We start from the raw sequence: 14,953 nt of genomic DNA on the forward strand, positions 1-14,953 counted from the left end.
ATTCCGAGTTGATCGCTCGCTAGCAGCTTTTAGCAGCCGTGCAAACGCTATGCCGCCGCCCACTGGGGAGTGTATTTTAGCTTAGCAGAAGTGCGAACGCATGTGCAGCCGAGCTCTGCAAAATCAGTTTGTGCAGTTTCAGAGTAGCTCTGAACCTACTCAGCGCTTGCGATCACTTCAGGCTATTCGTGTCCGGATTTGACGTCATACACCCGCCCAGCGAACGCCCAACCACGCCTGCGTATTTTCAGACACGCCTGCGTTTTTGCAAACACTCCCTGAAAACGGTCAGTTGACACCCAGTAATGTCCCCTTTCCTGTCAGTCTTCTTGCAGCCGTCAGTGCGACTGAAAACTTTGCTAGAACCTGTGCACAACCACAACGCCCTTTGTACCCGTACGTCACGCCTGCGCATTGCGGTGCATACGCATGCGCAGAAATGCAGATTTTTAGCCTGATCACTGCGCTGCGAACAACGGCAGCTAGCGATCAACTCGGAATGACCCCCATAGGCCATAATTCAGACCTGAACGTAGATGTGCGGAAAAATGCACATCTACAATCAAAATCTTTGACATGAAGGGGGGCGCCCCGTATGCCAGGCCATACCCCCCCCCCCCGCCCCCATAGATGAGCAAAAGCATTGCACAGCGGCGATATTTTTGCACCTGCCGAGCTGCAAAGGCAGGCGGCTACCCGCCACGTTTTTGGCCGCAGCGGTTGCGTGTGACGTCTTGCAGCCGCCACACTCTGCTCCGCTCCGCAAACGGTCCGGACATGCCTGCGATCTCCGGACTGCACCCTGAAAATGCCGCCACATGGCTGTCGACACGCCCCGCGACCGCCTCTGCCTGTCAATCAGCCAGACGCGATTGCACCAGTGAGATGCTTTTGCTGCTGCTCTTGCGCACATAGCACGGGGCTTCAGCCTGCAAATGCTGACGCTGCCGTATCCAGGTCTGAATTAGGCCCTCAAGACGCGACTTTTAAGTCGGTTTTATATTGAACTATTTTTAATTCTAATGTAATATTCTGTGGTATCACGCCATTATTGTGATTGAAAATGGATAAACTCAATAATATCTGCAAAGAAACAAAAAATCCAACAAAAAAAAAAGTGATATTTCATTTGAAAGTTAATTATTAAATTCAGAAGAAAGCGCTACTGCGGAGAAATTTACTAAAGGTCCATTTTAAGCGATGAAAATCAATCTCAATCGATCTTGGGTTTCAAGGGCTGAAACACACAGGTGATTTTTCATATATACATTTTTAAATATTAATAAATGTGTGTTTTGGCCATGAAAGTACATCATCGATTTTGTTCAATCTTCATCGATTTTAAAATTGACCTTTAGTAAATTTCCCCCTTGGAATCCGTGCGCCCATTAACAAGGTTGTAACGCTTGCTACAGAAGAGGACGCGCTAGGAGGAAGGCTCACCCGAAGGCAGTGTCAGACTGTGGTATGAAGGGCCCACCGGGGGAATGCAGTGGTAGGGCCCATGCATAGGGGTGTGACCAGTCTCCAAAGAGCTAGGCCGCCACAGAGGCTAAGGGGTGTATTCAATTGTAGTCGGAACTGCCGTCTTGTCGGAAAAACGGCAGCGACCGACTTTTTTCGGTCGGAGACTGTTCCGACCTATTAAATTTGGCTGCCGTTTTTCCAACAAGTCGGCAATTCCGACTTGTTGGAAAACACGTGGATCGACGGAATAGCCGCCGATCCATGTGTTTTGTCGGAATCGCGGCCAAATCCGACAGGTTTTAGCCCCGTTTCTGACAATGGGGGTCATTCCGAGTTGATCGTTAGCTGCGTAGCGATCAGTGAAAAAAAAAACGGCTAATCTGTGCATGCGTATGCACCGCAATTTGCACGCGCGTCATACTGGTACGAAGTCCATTGTGGTTTTGCACTGGTTCTAGCGACGATTCCAATTGCACAGCTGAACGCAAGGAGATTGACAGAAAGGGGGCGTTTCTGGGTGTCAACTGACCGTTTTCTGGGAGTGGTTGGAAAAACACAGGCGTGTCCGGGCGTTTGCTGGGCAGGTATCTGACATCATTACCGTGTCAATCGTCGCAGCAATTATCGCACAGGATAAGTAACTACAGGGCTGGTCTTGTTCTGCACAAAATGTGTTTGCAGGCGCTCTGCTGCACAGGCGTTCGCACACCTGCAAAGCGAAAATACACTCCCCCGTGGGCGGCGACTATGCGTTTGCACGGCTGCTAAAAGTAGCTAGTGAGCGAACAACTCAGAATGACCCCCAATGTCAATCCGACTTTAAAAAGAAAACTTTTTGGCCATTGTCGGGAACGGCCAAATCCTGTCGGATTTGGACGCTAATCAGGGCCGTCTCTTTGTATGGGCTCAATGGGCACTTGCCCAAGGGCCCCAGGATTATAAGGGCCCTAGGCTGATAGCTGAGGGTCCCCTATTTCCAGGGGTACCAGATATTTGAAAATCAGTCCTGGGAAACCGGAGATATCCGACTTCTAAGCAGTGGTCCCCATCCAAGCCTGTTTATTTCTCTTCCCAGTCAGGTTATCTCAGGTTCTGTCTGACTTAGAGTTTTTCTGAGGGTATTCTCCAAAAGCTGGGACTCTCCTCTGTTAGTGGACACTGGCAGCTTGTCTCTGCTATGCCCAGAACCAGAGATATCAGCCTCCCAGCAGCTGGTCCCTGCTCCAGCTCCACATGCCTAATATGCAGTTTTATATTTGGATTGATCTGACTCCTGAACTCTGATCCCCAAGTCCCCAATATCTCCTGAAAGGTGTCCCCAGTACCTCCTGAAAGGTGTCTCCAGCACCTCCTGAAAGGTGTCCCCAGTGCCTTCTGACAAGTGTCCCCAGTATCTCCTGAAAGGTGTCCCCAGTACCTCCTGAAAGGTGTCCCCAGTCCCTCCTGAAAGGTGTCCCCAGTCCCTCCTGACAGGTGTCCCCAGCACCTCCTGAAAGGTGTCCCCAGTCCCTCCTGAAAGGTGTCCCCAGTCCCTCCTGAAAGGTGTCCCCAGTCCCTCCTGAAAGGTGGGACTCTCTAGTTTGTTCATCCCATTGAAAGCTAAGAAATCTATTTCCAGGAACTGGAGATATCTGCAGACAAGCAAGCTGCCCTCCCACCAGAAAATTAATATTAATCCCACTCCAGTATCCACCCCTCCCGTGCGTATTAAACACTCCCTATCACCCCAGAAGCCATATACCGGGGCCCCTTCATTCAGCCCAATGCCTTCTTCTACAGTTTAGTGTTCTCCCTCCCGCCCCATCTCCCACCATCTGTGCAGTAAAGGAGTAATTAGCAGAAATAACTGCTCCAGGTCCTACACTCTGAGCGGAAGATAGAACACCCCCTACCACCCACAGGACATCAAAGCTGCCGCTGATAGCACCCTCCACCACCTCTACCGCTGGAGAATGGGTAGGGGACCCAGTGCATTGCTTTGCCTAGGGGCCTACACTAGATCCGACATCAATTGAATATACCCCTAAGCTAAACATTAAATAGTGCTGGGTCTGGACACTTTATAACTATACATACTGCCAGTGCATGCACAGTAGTGTATCAGATTAACATCAATGCACTGGCAGTGGGGCCCACCAGGGGGGGGTCACCTGTACCCCTGTGGTCCAGTCCAACCCTGTACGCCTAGAATGATACAAAGTTACAGGTGGTTATATTCATGCAGACATCACTTACACACAGTGTATTAGCAAAACGTATGTACATGTTATAAATAGATAGAAGATAACTTATCAGTAGAGCGTTATATCATTATTTACTTTGCAGAATCTTAGTAGATGAACCAGCAATACTACAGTATGTGAATTTATCAGTGAATACACTGCATGTAATTAGCTGAACGGTGACCTTTCTAGTTCGTAAGTGGATGTGATTAATTCCATCCGTCATCTCTAAGGAAATGATAAACTGAGCCGCAATTCCCAGAAACTCTCTGTTCTGCGATAGACACCGGGTCATTAGCAATGGAACTGGACTAATTAGTTCAGCCGGTGGTCGGAGACAGACGTTGTACTAGAGGATGAGCAGAGTATGGAAATGCAGCTACAAGTAACTATCATTGGTTCATGTGGGTCAGAGGTCACAGTCAGTCGTGGGGTGCCCAGGCTGACACAACTAATACGCTGGTTACTGAGAGTGTATTTCTGAACAACATTTCCAGAACTGTGATAAAACAAGTCACAAACTTCTCTCTGCTTCATTCTCACCACAGACGCCAGCGACCAATGCAAGAACCGGATTGAAATGTGAAGCGAAGGAGCCGCCAGCAAGGGCAAAAGTGAGATTTCTGATATAAATGTCATAAAGTACATACGAATATTGGGGGTCATTCCGAGTTGATCGCTCGCTAGCAGTTTTTAGCAGTCGTGCAAATGCTATGCCGCCGCCCACTGGGAGTGTATTTTAGCTTAGCAGAAGTGCGAACGAAAGGATCGCAGAGCGGCTACAAAATAATATTGTGCAGTTTCAGAGTAGCTTCAGACCTACTCAGCGCTTGCGATCACTTCAGACTGTTCAGTTCTTGTTTTGACGTCACAAACACGCCCTGCGTTCGCTCGGCCACACCTGCATTTTTCCTGGCTCGCCTGCGTTTTTTCAATCTCTACCTGAAAACGGTCAGTTGACACCCAGAAACGCCCTCTTCCTGTCAATCACTCTACGGTCAGCAGTGCAACTGAAAAGCTTTGCTAGACCTTGTGTGAAAATACATCGGCCGTTGTGAAAGTACGTCGCGCGTGCCATTGCGCTGCATACGCATGCACAGAAGTGCCGTTTTTTTTGAATCGTCGCTGCACAGCGAACATTTTCAGCTAGTGAACAACTTGGAATGACCCCCAGTGTTACTACATATCTTTTGACACAGCTCCCCAGTTGTTGATGAACTATAAGTCTCAGCATGTCCACCTAGACCTATGCTGGCACCGGGGACAGGGTTGGACTGGCCCATAGGGGAACCACCGGTGGTCCCTAAGGTCTGCTGGTGACCCACTCCCTCCTCTGAGGATCAGGTTCCAGACTGTGCTGCTATTAATCTGGTACATTATCATGTATGCACTACAGTATTTACTATATATATTTATCAAGGGGCCCAACCCAGGCAAAATGGTTAGGCAAACCAATGTGGCGGCTGGGCACACCACTCCTTCTAGAGACTGGCCACGCCCCTAAACAAGGGCTCCTACCACTGCATACCCATGGTGGGCCCTACATGCCCCAGTCCGACACTGACTGGGGACCCAGTGGTTCCGCACACATAGAATGTCTCATATGAAGGGTGACTGTAGAGGGAATGTGGGGCTCAAATGGCTATTTTGATAATTGTCCCATGTGATTGGAATTACACGGCCGCTCAACCTGTAAATAGACTTTCCACATGTAAAATAATAACGTTGTTACAATGAGCCCCTGGGTCATGACACTAGAGATGAGCGCCGGAAATTTTTCGGGTTTTGTGTTTTGGTTTTGGGTTCGGTTCCGCGGCCGTGTTTTGGGTTCGACCGCGTTTTGGCAAAGCCTAACCGAATTTTTTTTGTCGGATTCGGGTGTGTTTTGGATTCGGGTGTTTTTTTCCAAAAAACCTAAAAAACAGCTTAAATCATAGAATTTGGGGGTCATTTTGATCCCAAAGTATTATTAACCTCAAAAACCATCATTTCCACTCATTTTCAGTCTATTCTGAATACCTCACACCTTACAATATTATTTTTAGTCCTAAAATTTGCACCGAGGTCGCTGGATGACTAAGCTAAGCGACCCTAGTGGCCGACACAAACACCTGGCCCATCTAGGAGTGGCACTGCAGTGTCACGCAGGATGTCCCTTCCAAAAAACCGTCCCCAAACAGCACATGACGCAAAGAAAAAAAGAGGCGCAATGAGGTAGCTGTGTGAGTAAGATAAGCGACCCTAGTGGCCGACACAAACACCGGGCCCATCTAGGAGTGTCACTGCAGTGTCACGCAGGATGTCCCTTCCAAAAAACCCTCCCCAAACAGCACATGACGCAAAGAAAAAAAGAGGCGCAATGAGGTAGCTATGTGAGTAAGATAAGCGACCCTAGTGGCCGACACAAACACCTGGCCCATCTAGGAGTGGCACTGCAGTGTCACGCAGGATGTCCCTTCCAAAAAACCCTCCCCAAACAGCACATGACGCAAAGAAAAAAAGAGGCGCAATGAGGTAGCTGTGTGAGTAAGATAAGCGACCCTAGTGGCCGACACAAACACCGGGCCCATCTAGGAGTGGCACTGCAGTGTCACGCAGGATGTCACTTCCAAAAAACCCTCCCCAAACAGCACATGACGCAAAGAAAAAAAGAGGCGCAATGAGGTAGCTGTGTGAGTAAGATAAGCGACCCTAGTGGCCGACACAAACACCGGGCCCATCTAGGAGTGGCACTGCAGTGTCACGCAGGATGTCCCTTCCAAAAAACCCTCCCCAAACAGCACATGACGCAAAGAAAAAAAGAGGCGCAATGAGGTAGCTGTGTGAGTAAGATAAGCGACCCTAGTGGCCGACACAAACACCGGGCCCATCTAGGAGTGTCACTGCAGTGTCACGCAGGATGTCCCTTCCAAAAAACCCTCCCCAAACAGCACATGACGCAAAGAAAAAAAGAGGCGCAATGAGGTAGCTGTGTGAGTAAGATAAGCGACCCTAGTGGCCGACACAAACACCGGGCCCATCTAGGAGTGTCACTGCAGTGTCACGCAGGATGTCCCTTCCAAAAAACCCTCCCCAAACAGCACATGACACAAAGAAAAATTAAAGAAAAAAGAGGTGCAAGATGGAATTGTCCTTGGGCCCTCCCACCCACCCTTATGTTGTATAAACAGGACATGCACACTTTAACCAACCCATCATTTCAGTGACAGGGTCTGCCACACGACTGTGACTGATATGACGGGTTGGTTTGGACCCCCACCAAAAAAGAAGCAGTTAATCTCTCCTTGCACAAACTGGCTCTACAGAGGCAAGATGTCCACCTCATCATCATCCTCCGATATATCACCGTGTACATCCCCCTCCTCACAGATTATCAATTCGTCCCCACTGGAATCCACCATCTCAGCTCCCTGTGTACTTTGTGGAGGCAATTGCTGCTGGTCAATGTCTCCGCGGAGGAATTGATTATAATTCATTTTAATGAACATCATCTTCTCCACATTTTCTGGATGTAACCTCGTACGCCGATTGCTGACAAGGTGAGCGGCGGCACTAAACACTCTTTCGGAGTACACACTTGTGGGAGGGCAACTTAGGTAGAATAAAGCCAGTTTGTGCAAGGGCCTCCAAATTGCCTCTTTTTCCTGCCAGTATAAGTACGGACTGTGTGACGTGCCTACTTGGATGCGGTCACTCATATAATCCTCCACCATTCTTTCAATGTTGAGAGAATCATATGCAGTGACAGTAGACGACATGTCCGTAATCGTTGTCAGGTCCTTCAGTCCGGACCAGATGTCAGCATCAGCAGTCGCTCCAGACTGCCCTGCATCACCGCCAGCGGGTGGGCTCGGAATTCTGAGCCTTTTCCTCGCACCCCCAGTTGCGGGAGAATGTGAAGGAGGAGATGTTGACAGGTCGCGTTCCGCTTGACTTGACAATTTTCTCACCAGCAGGTCTTTCAACCCCAGCAGACTTGTGTCTGCCGGAAAGAGAGATCCAAGGTAGGCTTTAAATCTAGGATCGAGCACGGTGGCCAAAATGTAGTGCTCTGATTTCAACAGATTGACCACCCGTGAATCCTTGTTAAGCGAATTAAGGGCTCCATCCACAAGTCCCACATGCCTAGCGGAATCGCTCCGTGTTAGCTCCTCCTTCAATGTCTCCAGCTTCTTCTGCAAAAGCCTGATGAGGGGAATGACCTGACTCAGGCTGGCAGTGTCTGAACTGACTTCACGTGTGGCAAGTTCAAAGGGCATCAGAACCTTGCACAACGTTGAAATCATTCTCCACTGCGCTTGAGACAGGTGCATTCCACCTCCTATATCGTGCTCAATTGTATAGGCTTGAATGGCCTTTTGCTGCTCCTCCAACCTCTGAAGCATATAGAGGGTTGAATTCCACCTCGTTACCACTTCTTGCTTCAGATGATGGCAGGGCAGGTTCAGTAGTTTTTGGTGGTGCTCCAGTCTTCTGTACGTGGTGCCTGTACGCCGAAAGTGTCCCGCAATTCTTCTGGCCACCGACAGCATCTCTTGCACGCCACTGTCGTTTTTTTAAAATTTCTGCACCACCAAATTCAAGGTATGTGCAAAACATGGGACGTGCTGGAATTTGCCCATATTTAATGCACACACAATATTGCTGGCGTTGTCCGATGCCACAAATCCACAGGAGAGTCCAATTGGGGTAAGCCATTCCGCGATGATCTTCCTCAGTTGCCGTAAGAGGTTTTCAGCTGTGTGCGTATTCTGGAAACCGGTGATACAAAGCGTAGCCTGCCTAGGAAAGAGTTGGCGTTTGCGAGATGCTGCTACTGGTGCCGCCGCTGCTGTTCTTGCGGCGGGAGTCCATACATCTACCCAGTGGGCTGTCACAGTCATATAGTCCTGACCCTGCCCTGCTCCACTTGTCCACATGTCCGTGGTTAAGTGGACATTGGGTACAACTGCATTTTTTAGGACACTGGTGAGTCTTTTTCTGACGTCCGTGTACATTCTCGGTATCGCCTGCCTAGAGAAGTGGAACCTAGATGGTATTTGGTAACGGGGGCACACTGCCTCAATAAATTGTCTAGTTCCCTGTGAACTAACGGCGGATACCGGACGCACGTCTAACACCAACATAGTTGTCAAGGCCTCAGTTATCCGCTTTGCAGCAGGATGACTGCTGTGATATTTCATCTTCCTCGCAAAGGACTGTTGAACAGTCAATTGCTTACTGGAAGTAGTACAAGTGGGCTTACGACTTCCCCTCTGGGATGACCATCGACTCCCAGCAGCAGCAACAGCAGCGCCAGCAGCAGTAGGCGTTACACGCAAGGATGCATCGGAGGAATCCCAGGCAGGAGAGGACTCGTCAGAATTGCCAGTGACATGGCCTGCAGGACTATTGGCATTCCTGGGGAAGGAGGAAATTGACACTGAGGGAGTTGGTGGGGTGGTTTGCGTGAGCTTGGTTACAAGAGGAAGGGATTTACTGGTCAGTGGACTGCTTCCGCTGTCGCCCAAAGTTTTTGAACTTGTCACTGACTTATTATGAATGCGCTGCAGGTGACGTATAAGGGAGGATGTTCCGAGGTGGTTAACGTCCTTACCCCTACTTATTACAGCTTGACAAAGGCAACACACGGCTTGACACCTGTTGTCCGCATTTCTGTTGAAATACTTCCACACCGAAGAGCTGATTTTTTTGGTATTTTCACCAGGCATGTCAGTGGCCATATTCCTCCCACGGACAACAGGTGTCTCCCCGGGTGCCTGACTTAAACAAACCACCTCACCATCAGAATCCTCCTGGTCAATTTCCTCCCCAGCGCCAGCAACACCCATATCCTCCTCATCCTGGTGTACTTCAACACTGACATCTTCAAGCTGACTATCAGGAACTGGACTGCGGGTGCTCCTTCCAGCACTTGCAGGGGGCGTGCAAATGGTGGAAGGCGCATGCTCTTCACGTCCAGTGTTGGGAAGGTCAGGCATCGCAACCGACACAATTGGACTCTCCTTGTGGATTTGGGATTTCGAAGAACGCACAGTTCTTTGCGGTGCTTTTGCCAGCTTGAGTCTTTTCAGTTTTCTAGCGAGAGGCTGAGTGCTTCCATCCTCATGTGAAGCTGAACCACTAGCCATGAACATAGGCCAGGGCCTCAGCCGTTCCTTGCCACTCCGTGTGGTAAATGGCATATTGGCAAGTTTACGCTTCTCCTCCGACAATTTTATTTTAGGTTTTAGAGTCCTTTTTTTACTGATATTTGGTGTTTTGGATTTGACATGCTCTGTACTATGACATTGGGCATCGGCCTTGGCAGACGACGTTGCTGGCATTTCATCGTCTCGGCCATGACTAGTGGCAGCAGCTTCAGCACGAGGTGGAAGTGGATCTTGATCTTTCCCTAATTTTGGAACCTCAACATTTTTGTTCTCCATATTTTAATAGGCACAACTAAAAGGCACCTCAGGTAAACAATGGAGATGGATGGATACTAGTATACAATTATGGATGGACTGCCGAGTGCCGACACAGAGGTAGCTACAGCCGTGGACTACCGTACTGTACTGTGTCTGCTGCTAATATAGACTGGTTGATAATGAGATGTAGTATGTATAAAGAAGAAAGAAAAAAAAAACCACGGGTAGGTGGTATACAATTATGGATGGACTGCCGAGTGCCGACACAGAGGTTGCTACAGCCGTGGACTACCGTACTGTACTGTGTCTGCTGCTAATATAGACTGGATGATAATGAGATGTAGTATGTATAAAGAAGAAAGAAAAAAAAACCACGGGTAGGTGGTATACAATTATGGATGGACTGCCGAGTGCCGACACAGAGGTAGCTACAGCCGTGGACTACCGTACTGTACTGTGTCTGCTGCTAATATAGACTGGATGATAATGAGATGTAGTATGTATAAAGAAGAAAGAAAAAAAAAACCACGGGTAGGTGGTATACAATTATGGATGGACTGCCGAGTGCCGACACAGAGGTAGCTACAGCCGTGGACTACCGTACTGTACTGTGTCTGCTGCTAATATAGACTGGATGATAATGAGATGTAGTATGTATAAAGAAGAAAGAAAAAAAAAACCACGGGTAGGTGGTATACAATTATGGATGGACTGCCGAGTGCCGACACAGAGGTAGCTACAGCCGTGGACTACCGTACTGTACTGTGTCTGCTGCTAATATAGACTGGATGATAATGAGATGTAGTATGTATAAAGAAGAAAGAAAAAAAAAACCACGGGTAGGTGGTATACAATTATGGATGGACTGCCGAGTGCCGACACAGAGGTAGCTACAGCCGTGGACTACCGTACTGTACTGTGTCTGCTGCTAATATAGACTGGATGATAATGAGATGTAGTATGTATAAAGAAGAAAGAAAAAAAAACCACGGGTAGGTGGTATACAATTAGGGATGGACTGCCAAGTGCCGACACAGAGGTAGCTACAGCCGTGGACTACTGTACTGTACTGTGTCTGCTGCTAATATAGACTGGATGATAATGAGATGTAGTATGTATAAAGAAGAAAGAAAAAAAAAACCACGGGTAGGTGGTATACAATTATGGATGGACTGCCGAGTGCCGACACAGAGGTAGCTACAGCCGTGGACTACCGTACTGTACTGTGTCTGCTGCTAATATAGACTGGATGATAATGAGATGTAGTATGTATAAAGAAGAAAGAAAAAAAAAACCACGGGTAGGTGGTATACAATTATGGATGGACTGCCGAGTGCCGACACAGAGGTAGCTACAGCCGTGGACTACCGTACTGTACTGTGTCTGCTGCTAATATAGACTGGTTGATAATGAGATGTAGTATGTATAAAGAAGAAAGAAAAAAAAAACCACGGGTAGGTGGTATACAATTATGGATGGACTGCCGAGTGCCGACACAGAGGTAGCTACAGCCGTGGACTACCGTACTGTACTGTGTCTGCTGCTAATATAGACTGGTTGATAATGAGATGTAGTATGTATAAAGAAGAAAGAAAAAAAAAACCACGGGTAGGTGGTATACAATTATGGATGGACTGCCGAGTGCCGACACAGAGGTAGCTACAGCCGTGGACTACCGTAATGTACTGTGTCTGCTGCTAATATAGACTGGATGATAATGAGATGTAGTATGTATAAAGAAGAAAGAAAAAAAAACCACGGGTAGGTGGTATACAATTATGGATGGACTGCCGAGTGCCGACACAGAGGTAGCTACAGCCGTGGACTACCGTACTGTACTGTGTCTGCTGCTAATATAGACTGGTTGATAATGAGATGTAGTATGTATAAAGAAGAAAGAAAAAAAAAACCACGGGTAGGTGGTATACAATTATGGATGGACTGCCGAGTGCCGACACAGAGGTAGCTACAGCCGTGGACTACCGTACTGTACTGTGTCTGCTGCTAATATAGACTGGATGATAATGAGATGTAGTATGTATAAAGAAGAAAGAAAAAAAAAACCACGGGTAGGTGGTATACAAATATGGATGGACTGCCGAGTGCCGACACAGAGGTAGCTACAGCCGTGGACTACCGTACTGTACTGTGTCTGCTGCTAATATAGACTGGATGATAATGAGATGTAGTATGTATAAAGAAGAAAGAAAAAAAAAACCACGGGTAGGTGGTATACAATTATGGATGGACTGCCGAGTGCCGACACAGAGGTAGCTACAGCCGTGGACTACCGTACTGTACTGTGTCTGCTGCTAATATAGACTGGATGATAATGAGATGTAGTATGTATAAAGAAGAAAGAAAAAAAAAACCACGGGTAGGTGGTATACAATTATGGATGGACTGCCGAGTGCCGACACAGAGGTAGCTACAGCCGTGGACTACCGTACTGTACTGTGTCTGCTGCTAATATAGACTGGATGATAATGAGATGTAGTATGTATAAAGAAGAAAGAAAAAAAAAACCACGGGTAGGTGGTATACAATTATGGATGGACTGCCGAGTGCCGACACAGAGGTAGCTACAGCCGTGAACTACCGTACTGTGTCTGCTGCTAGTATAGACTGGATGATAAATAATGATATAAAAAATATATATATATCACTACTGCAGCCGGACAGGTATATATTATATAATGACGGACCTGCTGGACACTGTCTGTCAGCAGAATGAGTTTTTTAATTTTTATAGAATAAAAAAACACCACACAAGTCACACGACGAGTGTACTTTTTCAGGCAGACATTCAATCACAATATACTATACTGGTGGTCAGTGTGGTCAGGTCACTGGTCACAGTGGTCAGTGGTCAGTCACACTGGCAGTGGCACTCTGGCAGCAAAAGTGTACACTGTTTAATATGTACTCCTAGCTCCTGCTATAACCTATAACTGCTCCCCAGTCTCCCCCACAATTAAGCTGTGTGAGCACAGTCAGATATTATACATAGATGATGCAGCACACTGGGCTGAGCACAGATATGGTATGTGAGTGTGACTGAGTCACTGTGTATCGTTTTTTTCAGGCAGAGAACAAGAACAGAACGGATTATTAAATAATAACAAATTATAAAACTGCACTGGTGGTCAGGTCACTGGTCATCAGTCACTAGTATAACTCCTCCTAAGCTCCAGTAAGTAAATGAAGTGTCTCACTCTCACTCTCCTATCTATTTTAATTTCTAAACGGAGAGGACGCCAGCCACGTCCTCTCCCTATCAATCTCAATGCACGTGTGAAAATGGCCGCGACGCGCGGCTCCTTATATAGAATCCGAGTCTCGCGATAGAATCCGAGCCTCGCGAGAATCCGACAGCGTGATGATGACGTTCGGGCGCGCTCGGGTTAACCGAGCAAGGCGGGAAGATCCGAGTCGCTCGGACCCGTGTAAAAAAACATGAAGTTCGGGCGGGTTCGGATTCAGAGAAACCGAACCCGCTCATCTCTACTGACACCCTCATCCATTAAGAGAACTCGTTATTTAGAGTATTGTTACATAACGACACTCGTCTCTTCCATTACCCCGGCAGCCGTCGGTGCTCGTTGCTGCATAATGCGCCGACGAGGAATCATTTTCAAGGACAGTGGATCACAGCCTTGTCATGAAAGTTACGTTTTCTAAATCGTGTATTCCTCCCAGTGTGACATTACAAAAATATATTTTGAGAATTATATTTAGTAAGTTATATGTGTGTAGAAGATGCCATTATGGACCTGATTGTGAGTTGAATGTAAAGATGCCCCATTATATGATGTGATTACTGGGGGAGTGGCTCCTGCGCTCACCTCCTAGTGTTAGTACAGGAATATGTGACAGATAAGCGTTGGGTATATCCAGGGCCGGTTCTAGCCATTGTGGCGCCCCGGGAAAAAAATAGGGGCGTGGCTTCGTACGGTGGCGTGGCCAGTTACGCCCCCATTTCTGCCCCCTGTAGCGCCGCTGAAAGAAAAAGAAAAAAATATAAAATAATACTTACAATCCCCGCTCCTGATTCCCGACCGCTGCAGACCTCCGCCGGCGCCGTGCCGCTCCTTGGATCTATGGGAGAGACGTATAAACAGACACTAGAGGTCAATTAAGACCCCTAGCGTCTGTGTCAGTCCCACAATGCTGTGCGGTGCGCGATGACATCATCGTGCACCGCACAGCAAAGGTCCTCTCCACGAAGGGAAACTAGATGAGTATCGTCTAGTTCCCTTCACAGCGGGGGACCAGCGCGGGACACAGCGGGGGGCACACAGTAGCACAGTAACGGGATCTTGCCATGGTGCGGCACCCTCCGGATGGCGCCGGTGCCCTCTGGAAGGCGGCGCCCCGGGCAAAAGTCCTGCTTGCCCGTGGCAAGATCCGCTACTGGGTATATCTATGCCTTTTATTGAGACACAGTGCTCAGGCATACAGAGTACAATGCATTCAAATAGCAAATGATAAATTAACAGCGATTGTTAGCTCACAGGAGAGGGACCACAGTTAGGATCAATGGACCTAATTCAGATCTGATCGCATTTTGCACGGCTACGATCAGTTACTCAGACATGCGGGGGGACGCCCAGCACAGGGCTAGCCCGCCCCGCATGTCAGTCCCTGCCCTGCCGCACAAATACAAGAGCATCGCACAGCAGCGATGCTTTTGTACTTGACAAGTAGCTCCCAGCCAGTGCAGCTCCTGTGACATCACGCAGCCGCCGAAGCCTGCCCCTCGCACAGAACGGCACGCCTGCATTGCCCAGACCATGCCCCCAAAACGGCGGCCAAACACATAGGCGATCGCTAGGCTGAGATGGCCGTCGGCTG

General features: G+C 48.2%; 1 protein-coding gene across 1 annotated transcript in view; it reads left to right on the plus strand.

The window, feature by feature from the left end:
* The window catches only part of LOC134944120 (uncharacterized), a 70,445-nt gene that overhangs the window by 20,804 nt on the left and 34,688 nt on the right, over positions 1–14,953 (plus strand). The window contains exon 5 of the mRNA XM_063932694.1: positions 4,238–4,303. Within this exon, the coding sequence (XP_063788764.1) occupies positions 4,238–4,303 (66 nt within the window). The remainder of the gene's footprint in view (positions 1–4,237; positions 4,304–14,953) is intronic.

Source organism: Pseudophryne corroboree, chromosome 7 (assembly GCF_028390025.1).
Source record: "Pseudophryne corroboree isolate aPseCor3 chromosome 7, aPseCor3.hap2, whole genome shotgun sequence".
NCBI classification, from domain to species: Eukaryota; Metazoa; Chordata; class Amphibia; order Anura; family Myobatrachidae; genus Pseudophryne; species Pseudophryne corroboree.